The sequence below is a fragment of the Nannospalax galili genome, unplaced genomic scaffold (genome assembly GCF_000622305.1).
Source record: "Nannospalax galili isolate Female #2095 unplaced genomic scaffold, S.galili_v1.0 scaffold459, whole genome shotgun sequence".
In the NCBI taxonomy this organism is placed as follows: Eukaryota; Metazoa; Chordata; class Mammalia; order Rodentia; family Spalacidae; genus Nannospalax; species Nannospalax galili.
The window spans coordinates 1,615,626-1,629,975 of record NW_008344211.1 but is presented as its reverse complement, the minus strand read 5'-3'; the positions used below and the strand labels follow the sequence as shown (position 1 = coordinate 1,629,975).

The 14,350-nt window shown below is 57.7% G+C and overlaps 1 protein-coding gene across 1 annotated transcript in view; it reads left to right on the top strand.

The window, feature by feature from the left end:
• Nucleotides 1–14,350, top strand: part of Jph3 (junctophilin 3) — a 68,648-nt gene that overhangs the window by 48,358 nt on the left and 5,940 nt on the right. The window contains exons 4-5 of the mRNA XM_008840564.1: nt 8,136–8,260; nt 11,727–12,601. Of these exons, the coding sequence (XP_008838786.1) occupies nt 8,136–8,260; nt 11,727–12,601 (1,000 nt within the window). The remainder of the gene's footprint in view (nt 1–8,135; nt 8,261–11,726; nt 12,602–14,350) is intronic.

Genomic DNA, 14,350 nt, shown 5'->3' with positions numbered 1-14,350 from the left:
GTGTATATGCTGTGTGAGTGTATACACTGTGGAGGGCTGTGGTCAGGATGGCTGTGTGTGAGTGTATACGCTGCAGAGGGCTGTGGTCAGGACGGCTGTGTGTGAGTGTATATGCGGCAGAGGGCTGCGGTCAGGACGGCTGTGGGGGTAAGTATATACGCTGCGGAGGGTTGTGGTCAGGATGGCGGTGTGTGAGTGTATACGCTGCGGAGGGCTGTGGTCAGGACGGCTGTGTGTGAGTGTATACGCTGCGGAGGGCTGTGGTCAGGACGGCTGTGTGTGTAAGTATATACGCTGCGGAGGGTTGTGGTCAGGATGGCTGTGTGTGAGTATATACACTGTGGAGGGCTGTGGTCAGGACACAGGCTGTGTGTGAGTGTATATGCTGCAGAGGGCTGTGGTCAGGATGGCTGTGTGAGTGTATACGCTGCGGAGGGTTGTGGTCAGGATGGCTGTGTGAGTGTATACGCTGCGGAGGGCTGTGGTCAGGACGGCTGTGTGTGTAAGTATATACACTGCGGAGGGCTGTGGGCAGGACGGCTGTGTGTGTAAGTATATACACTGCGGAGGGCTGTGGGCAGGACGGCTGTGTGTGTAAGTATATACACTGCGGAGGGCTGTGGGCAGGACGGCTGTGTGTGTAAGTATATACACTGCGGAGGGCTGTGGGCAGGACGGCTGTGTGTGTAAGTATATACACTGCGGAGGGCTGTGGGCAGGACGGCTGTGTGTGTAAGTATATACACTGCGGAGGGCTGTGGGCAGGACGGCTGTGTGTGTAAGTATATACACTGCGGAGGGCTGTGGGCAGGACGGCTGTGTGTGTAAGTATATACACTGCGGAGGGCTGTGGTCAGGACGGCTGTGTGTGTAAGTATATACACTGCGGAGGGCTGTGGTCAGGACGGCTGTGTGTGTAAGTATATACACTGCGGAGGGCTGTGGTCAGGACGGCTGTGTGTGAGTGGATACGCTGCGGAGGGCTGTGGTCAGGACGGCTGTGTGTGAGTGTATACGCTGCGGAGGGCTGTGGTCAGGACGGCTGTGTGTGAGTGTATATGCTGCGGAGGGCTGTGGTCGGGACACAGGCTGTGTGTGAGTGTATACACTGTGGAGGGCTGTGCTTGGGGTGGCTCCTGAAGCGGAAGAATCACAAGTTCAAGGCCTGCTTGGGCAACTTTGCATGACCCTGTCTCAAAGTAAAAATTCTAACCAACCCACCATGACCAGCGACCAGCCCAGGGTGAGGGAAGAGGGACAGGGGAGCAGTCTGTACCTGAGTTGTCCATGGATGCGCCCCCTGAACCTGAGGACAGGTTTTGAAAGCATCTCAAGGCCTGTGCCCCAGAAACTCCAGGCAGGAGCCATGGGGGTGGGGGGCAGAGGCAGCCTGAGTCTCCATGGTTTTTACTCATATCTATGCACAGTACCGGGACCACAGTGCCTTTTAGAGTCTCCAAACTTGTCAGCATAAAAGCCAAGAGGTGCTGCCTGCTCTCGGGCCCTGACACACCCCAAGTCCAGTCTCCAAGGGCTGGCCTGTGAGCTAGTTGCTCTGGCTTCCAAGGCTAGGCCTCTGTGGGCACCTGCGTGGGGGCAGGGCCTGCAGGCACCCTGCCTGGGCGTGGTCCCTCCTCAGCAGCCTCCTTGGAGGAGGCTGGGTTGCTTTGGCAACAGCAGGCCAGGGAGAGAAACTTGCTCTGGGGCTGGGCGTTTCCAGTGGAGTCTTGGGAAGCCTGGCTCTCCAGGGGAGGGTGGGGAGGCCCCTTCTTTGTGAAGCATCCCTGATCCCCTGGGACTGCATGTGACTTCGCTACAAGCTGCGGCTTTGGGTGGACCATGTGTGGACACAGCTCCATCGTGCGCTGTTTGCTTCCTGGGGCTGCCATGGTGACACGCCACCAAACTTGGGGCTTGAGCTGCAGGAGTCGCTCTTCCATGTGCCAAGACAGGAGTCCAAGGTCAAAGTGTTGGCAGGCCTGGCTCGGTGAAAGGCCACAAGGGAGAGCCCGGTGCTGCTTTCTCCTTTTCTAGATGGCGGCCAGCCCTGTGTCTTCATGGCGTTTCCCCCACTCTGTTTAAGTTTTCTCTGTAGACCAGTTGTGTTGGACTGGGGCTCAGTCAGGTGACTTCACCCTCCCTCAACAAGGTCATGGCCACAGGTACCTGGGGCAGAGCAATAATGTGTCTACCAGGAGCATACGACCTAGCCCGTGTCACATATATACACGCACAGACATAGACACAGACACACACGACCTTTTGAACAGTTGAGACTCTTCCTAGAATCACAAGGAAAAGCTGCATTTATAATAGTGAAGTAGGAACTAGGTCTGGGGAAAACTGAGGCCTGGGATCCATGTCTGGAGGGAACGGGCATCTGTCACCAGGCTAGGAATGACCCTGCAAGCCGTGCATGCTCCGTACCACTGCAGACATTAGCAAAGCTGCTCTGGGGGGCTGCTTGCGGGGGGAAGATCAGAAGTGAGCACCTCAGTGCCACACTGTGCCAGCCGTGAGATTCCAGAGGGCCAAAGCCAGAGTGGCAACCAGGGTAGTTCCTCTCTCTCTCTCTCTCTCTCTCTCTCTCTCTCTCTCTCTCTCGATAGCTTCCTTTGTGGTTGCTGTAGCAGACAGCAATCTGATCAGCCATGTGCCTAACAGCTGTGTGTGCTGGGCACCCAGCCCAAGCTCCTAAGATCCCTTTAGGGAAGGAGCAGAGGCCTCATGCTATGGGATGGGAAGGCCTTCCTGTTTCAGTTGAGCTGAGCCTCCTGGTCACCACTCCTGACTCTCCTTTCCCCTCCCCTTCCTTCCCCTTCCCTCCCTCCCCCTCTTTCCTTTCCCCTCCCTTCTGTCCTCTTCCTTACCCTCCCCCCCCAAGTAGCCCACTGTAGCCCAAGGATCTTCCTGCCTCAGCCTCCTGCATGTTTGTGTGATGGGATAGCAGCTGTGCACCCCTGTCCAGATGTCCTAGTTTATTTGTCCATTGCTGTGACAAAACTCTCTGACCACTACCAACTTGGGGAGGAAACAGTTTATTTAGCTTACATATCCGGGTCACAGTTCATCAGGGAGCCCAAGGTAGGAACTCAGGGCAGGAACCTGGAGGCAGGAGCTGGAGCACAGGCCATGGAGGATCACTGCTTACTGGCTTGCTCCTCTGGCCCCTGCTCAGCCTGCTTTCTTATGCAACACAGGCCCACCTGCCCAGGGGTGGCACCCACAGTGGGCCGGGCCCTCCCACATCACTCATCAAGAAGATGCCCCTCAGACATGGCCACAGGCCAGTCCAATAGAGGCAATCCCCCAATTGAGGCTCCCTCCACCCAGGTGTGTCAAGTTGACACTAAAGCTATCCGGCACACCAGCCCTTCCAGTTTTTTATATTATTTTAATGGCATGAGTTCCGCGTCACCTGCTGGCTGCTCCTCTGCCCTGGCTTCTCTGGCCAGTCATCCTCCCAGGCCCCTCAGGAAGCTTCCAGGCACCAGCTCCACCTGTAGGGTGACTGGCCCTGCCTGGGTTCTGAAGGTCGAGTGCCATGTATCTTGGCTCCCCGTCTCCAGAACAGGTCCCTGAACCCTAGGCTGTGGAAGTCAGCTGTCTGTCAGCTGCTCTGGGCTTTCATGTAGCCCTCCCTCCCTAGGTGCCTGAGCCAAAGGTGAGGGTGTAGGGCCTGCTAGACTAGGACAGTATCTGCGTGCACAGCACCCAAGCAGTGGGACCATGCACAGTACCCTACAGGAGGCCCCTTGTAGGCCAAGAGTATCCCACCCAGGACACTGAAACCCAACCCCTCAGGTGTGAGCTGGAGCTGGCTAGACCCTCCTTTGGAGGCTACTGTTCCTCAGAGAACCGGCTCAAAGTTTTATTTAAATGAACCTTTGCCATGTGTTGGGGAGCTCTTTCCTCTACCCAATGCTCTTGTCTTGATTTGTTTTATTTTAAGGTTGGCACGTATACTCTTTTTATATACGTGTGACATACTTATGTAAATATGCACACGATGTTGGTGAATTAATGGTATTTTTACTAACCAAAGACGTGGGAACCAGTTGGGGGCCCTGACGGGCTTTCCTGACAACCCTCCTGCCACGTGTGGGGCTTCCCGGAGGGGTGGACAAGGCCTTGTGTGGGGCTTCCCGGAGGGTGGACAAGGCCTTGCTCTCTCCAGGGACTTGCATAGCAGGCACGATGCTCCTGAAAACACAAGGGCCGTATCTGCTGCCACATTGGTTCTGGACGGTATCTGTGGGATGAGGTCGACTTCAGACCATTGGGTCTGGAGCCGGACAACCCTGCTTTGCCCAACATCAGGTGGCCGTTAGGGGGTGGCACCCAGCTCGTGCGGTCTAATGGGGCCTCAGCCTTAGGAACTGGATCAGATGCTCTGCCCAGGGCCTGACTCCCTGGGGGTTGCCTAGGAACCACGACCCCTAGTCATGTTTCCTTCCTGATGACTTCTCCCACGGGCATTCTTGTCCAATGGTCCCCTCAGGAGGAGCCGTGTCCGGCCTGGTAGACTTTGCCTGGCTGTGACCTTGGTGAACTGTTCACTCCTCGACAACCACCCCATCCTTCACCTGGCAGTTTGTCCCTCTGCCTAACTTCTCAGTCTGGACCGTCTGGACCTCTGTTCGGCCATGTTGGTGCCAGCTGCCTCTTTGGAGTGATCGGGCCTCTTCTCCTGTGTCAGTCCCAGTTGGGCTCAGCATTTACCTGTTCGTGGTAACTGTCAGGAGCATCAAGACTCAGCCTCTGCAGGGAGCATGCTGCCTTCTTTTCAGGGGAGATGGCCTTGAACCTTTCCACCCAGACGTCTGGATTCAGTTGAGCATCACTGGGCCCCATTCAATGTTACACTCAGACGAGGTTGGCCCCAGCAGCCTGCAGGACAGGAGTTACCCCAGGAACGCTGCGGACATGAGAGGGACCTTGAGTTTCAGGGCCAGAGCTGCCCTCCTTTCCAGAGCCACAGGTTTCACCTTTTCCAAATCACACTGCGGACCACTGGGGGAGTTTCTCTCTTTGCCTTGGCTTCCAGGGAGCTCAGAGCACAAGTGACTCAGACCCTCCAGGCATTCATCTCTAGTTGCCATTCCCTCCTGTCCTTGTGACCTGGATTGACTTCCATTTGTTCCTATGTCAGTCACCTTGGCTCCTGTGTAGGATGCAAAGGGATGAGGGACTCTGCTCTTGCGACAGGCACCAGACCACTAAGCTGGGTATGGGAAACCCCCTCCTGTCTAGCAGCCCCAGGACCCCGACTCCATTGGCTGATTTCTCAAGATTTGTCACCACTGTGAGCGATCTGTGTCTGTGTCCCAGGCCTTGTGGACGAGGAGCTTAGGAGCTCTGTGGGCGACCATTGACATCCTCTGGTCCGAGGACTCTAGGGATACCCTGTCTGGGTTGCTTGAGGGTACATTTACTGACTAAATGCCCAGTGTGTCAGAGTACGTGAGTCAGATCCCAGGGCTGTTGGTGCCACGTCCAGCTCTTGAGCAGCTGTGGCCAGGAACCACCCCGACCTCTGACCCCCGAAAAACTTCACACAGCGGCCGAGTCCAGTATGATCTGGTGATGGTGGGAGGGGGTGGACCCAGTGATTCGCTGCTCAGAACCCAGGGTTCCATGGGGCAGCTGAGGGCGAAGGGTCTCCCTGGAGTGGGGCAGAGCCTCTGGGACGAAGTGTTTGTACATGTGAGCCTTCCAAATGCTGTGTAACTGCATGGTGTGAATTTCACCACGGTGGGAAAAGGGAAAAACCAAACCTTAAAAAAAATCAGTGGGTCATGATGTATCTATAGTAAGTGGGGTTCTCAAGACACGGCAGGCTGGCGCAGCCACGGCTGGGGTGCTGACAGAGGCTTGGGTGGCTGCTGACCCAAAGCTGACTGCAGTTCAGGCCGACTGCCATGACTGTCCCCAGAACAGCATTGTAGACCTGGATGGGGTGAATGAAGCCGCAAGCTCAATAAAATATTCCCAGACAAAACCTGACCCATGGCCACGGGAGCTGCATCTGTGCAGAGTGAACGCAGCACCCCAGCTGGGGGTCCTTCTTCCCTCTTCCTCAGGGAGCTCCACCTGTCTGTCAGGAATGCAAGTTCAGCTTCAGCATCCACAGCTCTGGGACAGTGCAGACCCCCAGGAGAGATATGGGGCAGTTTCCAGGGTCCTGCAGACTCTCATAAAGGTCACGTTCGGGTGCCACTGAGCCACACTGGGGTGCTCTGCTGCCGTCACTCCACTGGGGTCCCACTGTGGAGTCAGCAGAGGAGACACTGAGCAGGATAGAAGGGCGTCCTAGCTGGGGGAGCAGCACCCTCCCAGGTCCCCCAGGCGGTTCCTGCAATAGAAACATGAGGCCTGTTGCCATTACTCATTAACTGGTCTACTGTCAGGAAGAAATCAGGTATCAATCCCAGCACTCAGGAGGCAGAGGCAGGCGGAGCTCTGTGAGTTCAAGCCTAGCCTGGTCTACATGGTGAGTTCCAGGACAGCTGGGGCTACAGAGATACCCTGTCTCAAAAAGACAAAAAGAAAAAAAAGAAAAAGAAATCAGGTATCAATTAGTGCGGTATTAGTGGGTCCATCTTCATGACTTCCTGACCCCCTGCCTATAGTCTGTTGTCGTGACAAAGACCAGATCCCCAAGGACTCTTCTAGAAGGTGTGGTTCCCATCTTAAGCGCTACTGTTTGTGTTGAGAGCTGATTGCCTTTCCCCAATTTTAGGAGCTAAAATTCTGAGAGAGAGAATTTTCAGCACGTGGGTTTTTCTTAACTTTGTGAGGCTGGCTCCCTGGTGCCTAGCAGAGGTCAGGATGCCTGGGGAATGGCATTAGAGGGGAACCTGGAGGCTAGACAGATCCCCACAGCCTGCATCCCTTCCAGGGCACACACTCATGTCTTGGCTTTCCACCCCCATACCTGGGTGGAGGTCTCAGGCATGTCTAATAAAATTATTTGAAAAATAAAGCTCAAGGCTTATAGGCAGCTTGAGGATTTGGGGGGGCTAGCCTAGGAATTCCAAGTCACAGGCGCTGTGGGATATGGGAACCAGGCTCCCGAGCAAGGACTGTGTCCCTGAGAACCATATGTTGAAATTCAGTCCGCCATGGGCTGGGAGCCAGCCTTTGGGAGAGAATGAAGTATTGTGGTGCAGCCCTCCAGAACGGGATCAGCTCCCTTGAGGAGGCCGCAGAACAGCCTGCTCCCCCTCTACTTAGGAACTTAGTTAGGGAGGAGGGGCCATCTGTGGACAAGAAGTGGGTGTTCCCCAGATGGCAATCTGACTTTGGACTTCCAACCTCAGACCTGGGAGAAAGAAGTCTCTGTGGCAGTAAGTGCTTGGTGAGGCTGTTGCCTGGGACCATGGACAGGGGACCTGCCTAGAGAGCCAGGGTGTTGTGTTGTCTCAGGGACTGGGACTGGGTGTTGGCAAGATGGTATCCATGCCTGGTGGGGCCTGGCGTGCAGGAGGGATGGATGAGGGCTATCTCCCTGTCCTGGACCCCTGGCCAGTCTCTGCTCTTACAAGGGCAGGGTGTCCCAGGGGACAGCTTCATAGACCCAGCCCGAGCAGAGCTGGAGGCAGATATGCAGGTGGCTGGAGCTGCCCTGCCCACCCATCCACATTCAGTGTCCTGGTGTCCTTCCCCAACACCCAGGGCCCTCCGAGCTGCCTGGTGGCTGGCAGGAGGGCGGGGGCTCACATTGGGGCGTGGATCACCCAGCCTGGACTCATGTTGATGGTATACATGTTCTGGGACTGGAGCGATGGCTCAGCAGTTAAAAGAGAGCTTGCTGCTCTGCCAGGGGACACAAGTTCGGTTCCCAGCACCCACATTGGGTGGCTTACAACCACCTGTAACTCCAGCTCCAAGTGCTCTGATGCCTCTGAGGACACTCACACCCATAGCAGACACCACAGACACACATGCACATAAATAAAAATAAAATCTTTAAAAAACAAGTTCTCCAGAGGCTGATGCACTGGCAGAGGTTGATGTTTGTTGAGTGAATAAATGAGCCAACAAGGTCTGAGGGCAACACCCGGGTGTCACTGGGAGGGTTCGCTCCGGCCCAGCCCCAGGCTCACCCCTCTGTCTGTCTCCCCACCCCCCAGGACCTCCCACTCACGGGCCAAGGCTGAGGCAGCTCTCACGGCGGCTCAGAAAGCCCAGGAGGAAGCTAGGATCGCCAGGATCACTGCCAAAGAGTTCTCACCTACCTTCCAGCACAGGGAAAACGGTGAGTCCTGGGGCAGGGCCTCGGTGGGCGGGGCCTCGGTGGGCGGGGCCTTGATGGATGGGGCTCTGGGGCAGGTCTTGATGGGCCTTTGGTGGGCGGAGCCTTGATGGGGGGACTTGGGTGCGAGGCCTCGATGGGCGGGGCTCTGGGGCGGGGCGGGTGGCAGGGCTGTGGGGCGGGGCCTTGATGGATGGGGCTCTGGGGCGGTGCTTGTGGGGCCTTGGGTGGGCGGAGCCTTGATGGGGGGACTGGGGGGCGGGGCCTCGTTGGGCGGGGCTCGGGGGGGGGGCGGGTGGCAGGGCTGTGTCTGTGTGTCAGATGAGGCTCCCAGGGACCAACGGGGGTGGGGGTGGGGAGTGGGGGTGGAGTGGAGGCTCAGCTGGGTCCTCACCCAGAGCTGACACCTTACCAGCGACCACCTCCCTCCCTGAAGCTGCCTGAGCCAGGCCCCAACACGTGCCTCCCAGAAACAAGTGTGGGTGGGTGCTGTGGGCTCGGTGCTATGGATGCGGTTCTGTGGTCACGGGTGGGCATCAGTGTCTGCTCCCACCTGCTCTGTGTGTGGGTGCTGCCTTCCACCGGCGTTCTAGAACTGTCTGATGGAGATGGTGGTAACTCTGCCACTCCCTCCAGCATGGCAGCCTTGAGGGTGCAATGGCCACTGGGGAGCCGAGTCTATAGTTATTTAATACTCTGTTGTTTGTTTCTTGAGACAGGATGTCATTCTGTAGTCCCCCAAAATCTGGAGCCCACTCTGTGGCCCAGACTGGCTTCAGCCTCCTGAGTGCTGGGATTAAAGGTGTGAGCCACCCGCCTGCCCAGCTTTATTTTTGCTTAATCTTGGCTCAGGCTCTCACAGCACCACCCTGAAGGGGTCTCTGGAGCAGGCCTCCTGAGAAGCGGCCAGTGGTAGGCCAAGCTGGGTCAGCAAATCAAAACAGTCACTGTCTGCTCCCTCTGGGCTCTGGCATCCCACCCATGCAGTGGTCACCAGCACCATCCAGTGAGGGGCCCTTGCTTCCAATCTAGAGAGAAAGCCAGAAAGACAAAGCCCAGGTCTTTACTGGTCAGACTCAGAAGTGGCTTTCGTCTGAGCTGGGACACTGGACATCTGACCAAGCCCCTGCCAGGCAAGCCACTTGTAGAAGGTGGGTCCCCAAGTTCCAGCCCTACACACCACTGGCTGATGCCCTCCGGGGGACCTGCCACACTACCTCTAGAAACACTAGAGGTAAAGGAAAAGAGGGGCTCAGTGCCATCTCATATACTGACTGGTGACCAGGACATCTGTCCACCAAGCATGAGGCTCCTAGTCTAGCTACCCGGCAGGAGGCCATACATGGCACAGGATCTGGAGCAAGACTGAACCCAGCGTCCCACATCAGGGTCCTTAGAACACTGCGCAGAAAAGTCCGGGGTGGGGGGTATGAAATAGCCACACTCCAGGAAGGCCATCACCTCCAAGCCAGCCCTGCCCACAGCTGGACTTTGGACCTCTGAGTACCACATGCTGAGAGATCAGCCGTGTCGCCTGGCCCAAGGACCTCAGCGTGGCTCCTGCAGCCTCGGGGGTCTGGCAGAGGTGTCTAACTGACTGGCCAGTGCTGCCCTGTTTTCTGTTCAGAATTGCTTCCTTGACACACGTCTCTATGATGGAGGCCTGCGAGGGCTGTGGGGCCTCAGACCAGGCTGCCCCCTCACCAGGATGGGTCCAGACCATGGCCCCTCCCTGCCTGTTGCTCACCGTGGTCTCTGGCCATGTCTGTTTCCCGGAAAGCTGCCCACAGCCTCACCTCTACAGCATCTCCTCCGATGAATTCTGCTAGTGTTGCGTGGTCTGGATCCCCTCCGGATTCCTCTTCCCACATCTGGGCATTTCCTAGAATGCATTTGAGGTCAATGAGACCATGGAGCCATGCTGGAAGGGGATGGGTGCTAAGCATCCCCTCCCTGGGTGCTCACGACCAGCAGCCGCTGTCCTCTTTCAAAGCTGAGACTCTCAAGGACGGTTGGCTGTCCAAGGTCTTGGCAAGAATGTGGAAGAACTGAGGTTCATAATGAAACCTGCCTCCTGAGCCCAGCACACACTTCTGAAAACTTACTGAAGCATTGGGGCTAGAGGCAGAAAGTCCACCTCCCCGTGGGCTGCCTGGGAAGCGCCAGGTAGCCAGCGTGTCTGAGTTCTTGGGGTGCTCAGGACTGTCTGGGGCCATAGGACTGAGGGCAGGGGACACAGCCCTGCCAGGGCAGTGCCCAAGGCACTCCAGCTGGTACCCCATCTATAGAGCCTGGGAGGTGAGAGGACTGTGTAGCCATTTACGTAGTTCTCAAAGCAGGGATGAAGGCACTGGGTTGAGCTGCAGATGCCCAGGCTCCCCGTCGATCTTCACAATGATTTTCCAGGGGTGGCACGTGCTCTGCAGATAATTTTAGCTGAGAATGACCTCGGTGCTGCTGGCAGACAGGCACCAGCCTCCCTGCGGGTCTCTGGGCAGGGGAAGGCCACAGGACCACCTGCACTCATGTCCTGCCTTTCCAGGTCCCTGGTGTCCATCCAGTGAAGGGCAGATGGTAGGGTCTCTGATCATGATCCTTCCAAGGGGGACAGTGTGGCAGGAGGGACCTGGGACCAGGGAACCACAGCCTTGCCTGATGCATCACCAATCTGTAGGGTGAACATCTCTCCACAAAGGGCCTGGACCGTGCTGGGCCATTGGTGGAGCCATGTCTCCTCATCCTCTTTGCTAGACACCTGAGGACACAACGAGAGCACAGCTGGGCGTCCTCTGTGTCCCTGAGGCAGCCCAGGCTTTCCCAGCCTCTGAGCCAGGCTGACCAGTGCAGACAGGGGCCTCTGCTGAGCTTGGGACTCTGCTGAAAGGCCGTTCTAACCGCCACTGTGAGAGGACGAGGAATGCCATGTTTCCTTTTTCTAGAAGGGTAAAAATCTAACCAGGTGGGAAGCCCAGCTTCAGACACTGGAGCTCCCCTCTCCTCTCAAAAGCTGGTCCTGCCCTGTCATCTCTCCCTGTCTGGGCCTTGGGGTCAGGGGTCACTGGGACAGTCACCTCTAGATGTGGAAGTTGCCTGCTGGCTGCAGGGCCGACCCTCCTTTCCAGAGTCCCTGACTGTGCAAGGTCCCCCTTCCTCCCTGGTATTCTCTGTGAGTCTTGGTGATCAGGGGCCTCTTACTAGGCCTTAAAGCTCCAACAGCCTTCTCAGGGTGGGGTGAGGCTCCCAGTCCTGGACCTTGCTGGCCTGGAGATGGCACAAGCCAAGGTGCTTCTCAGTCCCCGGGCCTGGAGTCCTGGGCAGGGAGGGATTGGTGACCCTGCCATGCTGCTGCTCAGCTTTGGGACCTCATAGGAGGCCAGCTAGCCCAGTCCACAGTGGCCCCGTGCACAGTGGCCCCAAGGCCTCCCTGTGGTGAGCTCCATGTAACCCCCGTGCGCTCCTGTCTCCCAAGGGCTCGAGTACCAGAGGCCGAAGCACCAGATTTCCTGCGATGACATCGAGGTGCTCTCCACCGGGACACCCCTGCAGCAGGAGAGCCCCGAGCTGTACCGCAAGGGCACCACCCCCTCCGACCTGACCCCCGACGACAGCCCCCTGCAGAGCTTCCCCGCCAGCCCCTCTGCCACCCCTCCGCCGGCCTCCAGGAACAAGACGGCGCACTTCTCCCGGCAGGTGTCGGTGGACGAGGAGCGCGGGGACATCCAGATGCTCCTGGAGGGCCGCGGAGGGGACTACGCCCGGAACAGCTGGGGCGAGGAGCAGGCCGGGGGCCCCCGGGGCGTGCGCAGCGGGGCGGTGCGCAGCGCCCAGCACACGGAGGACTTGCGCGCTCGGGGCGCGGGCCACCGGCAGCCTGGGAACCCCAAGCCCCGGGAGCGGCGGACGGAGTCCCCCAGCGCGTTCTCGTGGACTTCCCACCACCGAGCTGCCAATCCCTGCTCCGGGGGCCCCAAGCTGCCCGAGCCGGACGAGGAGCAGCTGAGCAACTACAAGCTGGAGATGAAGCCCCTGCTGAGGATGGACGCCTGCCCGCAGGACGCGCACCCCCAGCGCCGGCGGCACAGCCGGGGTGCAGCGGCCGAGCGGCGCTGCGAGGACCGGGGCTTCGGGCTGCAGAGACTGAGGTCCAAGCCCCAGGCCAAGGAGAACTTCAGGCCGGCCTCCGCTTCCGAGCCCGCGGTGCAGAAGCTGGAGAGCCTGCGGCTGGGGGACCGGCCCGAGCCCCGGCTGCTGCGCTGGGACTTGACCTTCTCCCCGCCCCAGAAATCCTTGCCTGTGGCCCTGGAGTCTGATGAGGAGCCCGGGGACGAGCTCAAGTCCAGCGCGGTAAGTGCTGCCCGTGCCTGCCCAGGAAGGTGGGACCCAGACTGGTCCCGGTTGGAGTCTCCTCGAGGTTTATGTGCGTTCCTCTCCAGGGACTGGGGTGCAGCCGGTTGGGGGTGTCACTGTGCTGTGGGGATGGCAGCCCCTGAGGTCTGTCCTTTAGAGGAAGCCTGCGTGACCACGAGAGCTCCAGAAGGGAACCAGGAGGCCTGGGGCCGTACCCTGCTCCCAACCTGCACGGACCTCACCTGCTCCTCATCCATCAGTAGGGCCTGTTGCTGTTAGTGGCCTGTGCCCTGGGAAGGAAGGCAGGGGATGTGGATCTGAGCTGGACTGGAGCCAGCCAGAGGCCACACCAGGTGCTGGTCTAGCAGTGGAAGAAAAACAGTGTGTCCCACTTCCTAGTAGAGGCGGCACAGTGGGACCCGTGATCCTGACCCAGCAGCCACCCACCAATGGCTCCTTTTCTGTGGGGCTGCAGGTCTCCGAGCACAATCCCTGAGGATGGTGCAGGTGTTCCATGGGGGATTGCTGGGAAGATGGTTCTGGAACCCCTGATCTCTTTGGGTCTGTCACACCCGATGGGAGGTGTCGGATTTGGGCCCACAGGAGTTCCTTTCATTGGGTTCCCAGGAGAAATTCTGCCTGGTGAGACACCCCCAGTTCTCTCTCCCCACCTGAGGGTGACTGTTTTGGAAGAAATGGCAGCTTCCCCTGGGCCAGACAGGCTGCAGACACAGAGGGGGTTCTGGGACCTCTTAGCCCATGATGCTGGGGACAAAGAAGTATGGGGCCCTGTGGACCAGTGGCCTCAGCAGATGGGAGCCCACTTGCCTGGCACCGGGACAGACCACCCTCCAGTGACCGGGCTTTATGTGATAAACAGAAGTTCTGAGGGCATCTGGCTCCAGGTGTGGAGGTTGTGTCCTCACCACGAGTGCTCTGTGGCATGTGACTTGAGGGGGTGTCACATGCCCGTGCCAGGCAGAGGAACCCGTTTTAGGGTCAGTGCCCATCACAGGGGGACCTTGGAGACTGGCGTTTCATGTCCCTACCTCCAGGAGTCACTTGCCCTGGGTGAGATGCTTCCTTGAGGCCCTTGATTCTCCTTGAAGCCACTGGTCACCTGTTTAACTGCTGTGCTCCTGAAACATCTCCCCTGTTCCAACTCCTGCTGGGCACTGGCTCCGGCCTCTGCTGGTGCACAGCCTGCTGCGAGGTTGTGGCATGCGGGTGTGTGTGGCTATTTCAGGAACAGCAGCGCAGTGGGCAGGGTTGAGAGATGTAGGGATGGTTCTATGTTTAGCCCACTTCACCATGTTGGCTTTTTTGGGTGCTTTAAGATACGGCTGGCTGAGAACGCAGCTCACTGGTAGAGCACTTTCCTAGCATGCATAAGGCCCTAGGTTCAATCTCCAGTACTTTAGAAAAAGAAAAACGAAGTTTGAGCCACACCCAGAATCCCAACACTTTGTGGCCTGAGACTGGAGGACTGCCATAAGGTCAAGGCCAGCCTGGGTTATACAATGAAACTATCTATCAACAAAAACCAAAGAAACAAATAGCTAGGGGCGGAGAAACAGTGGTCTATAAATTGATTGCTGTGCTTGCCCAAGGACTTGCGTTTGATCCCCAGAACCATGTTTTTTTTGTTATTGTTGTGTTTTGGGGTTTTTTTTGTTTTGTTTTGTTTTTTTGTCTTTTTGAGACAGAGTCTCCCTGTAGTCCCAGCTGACCTGAACTCACTATGTA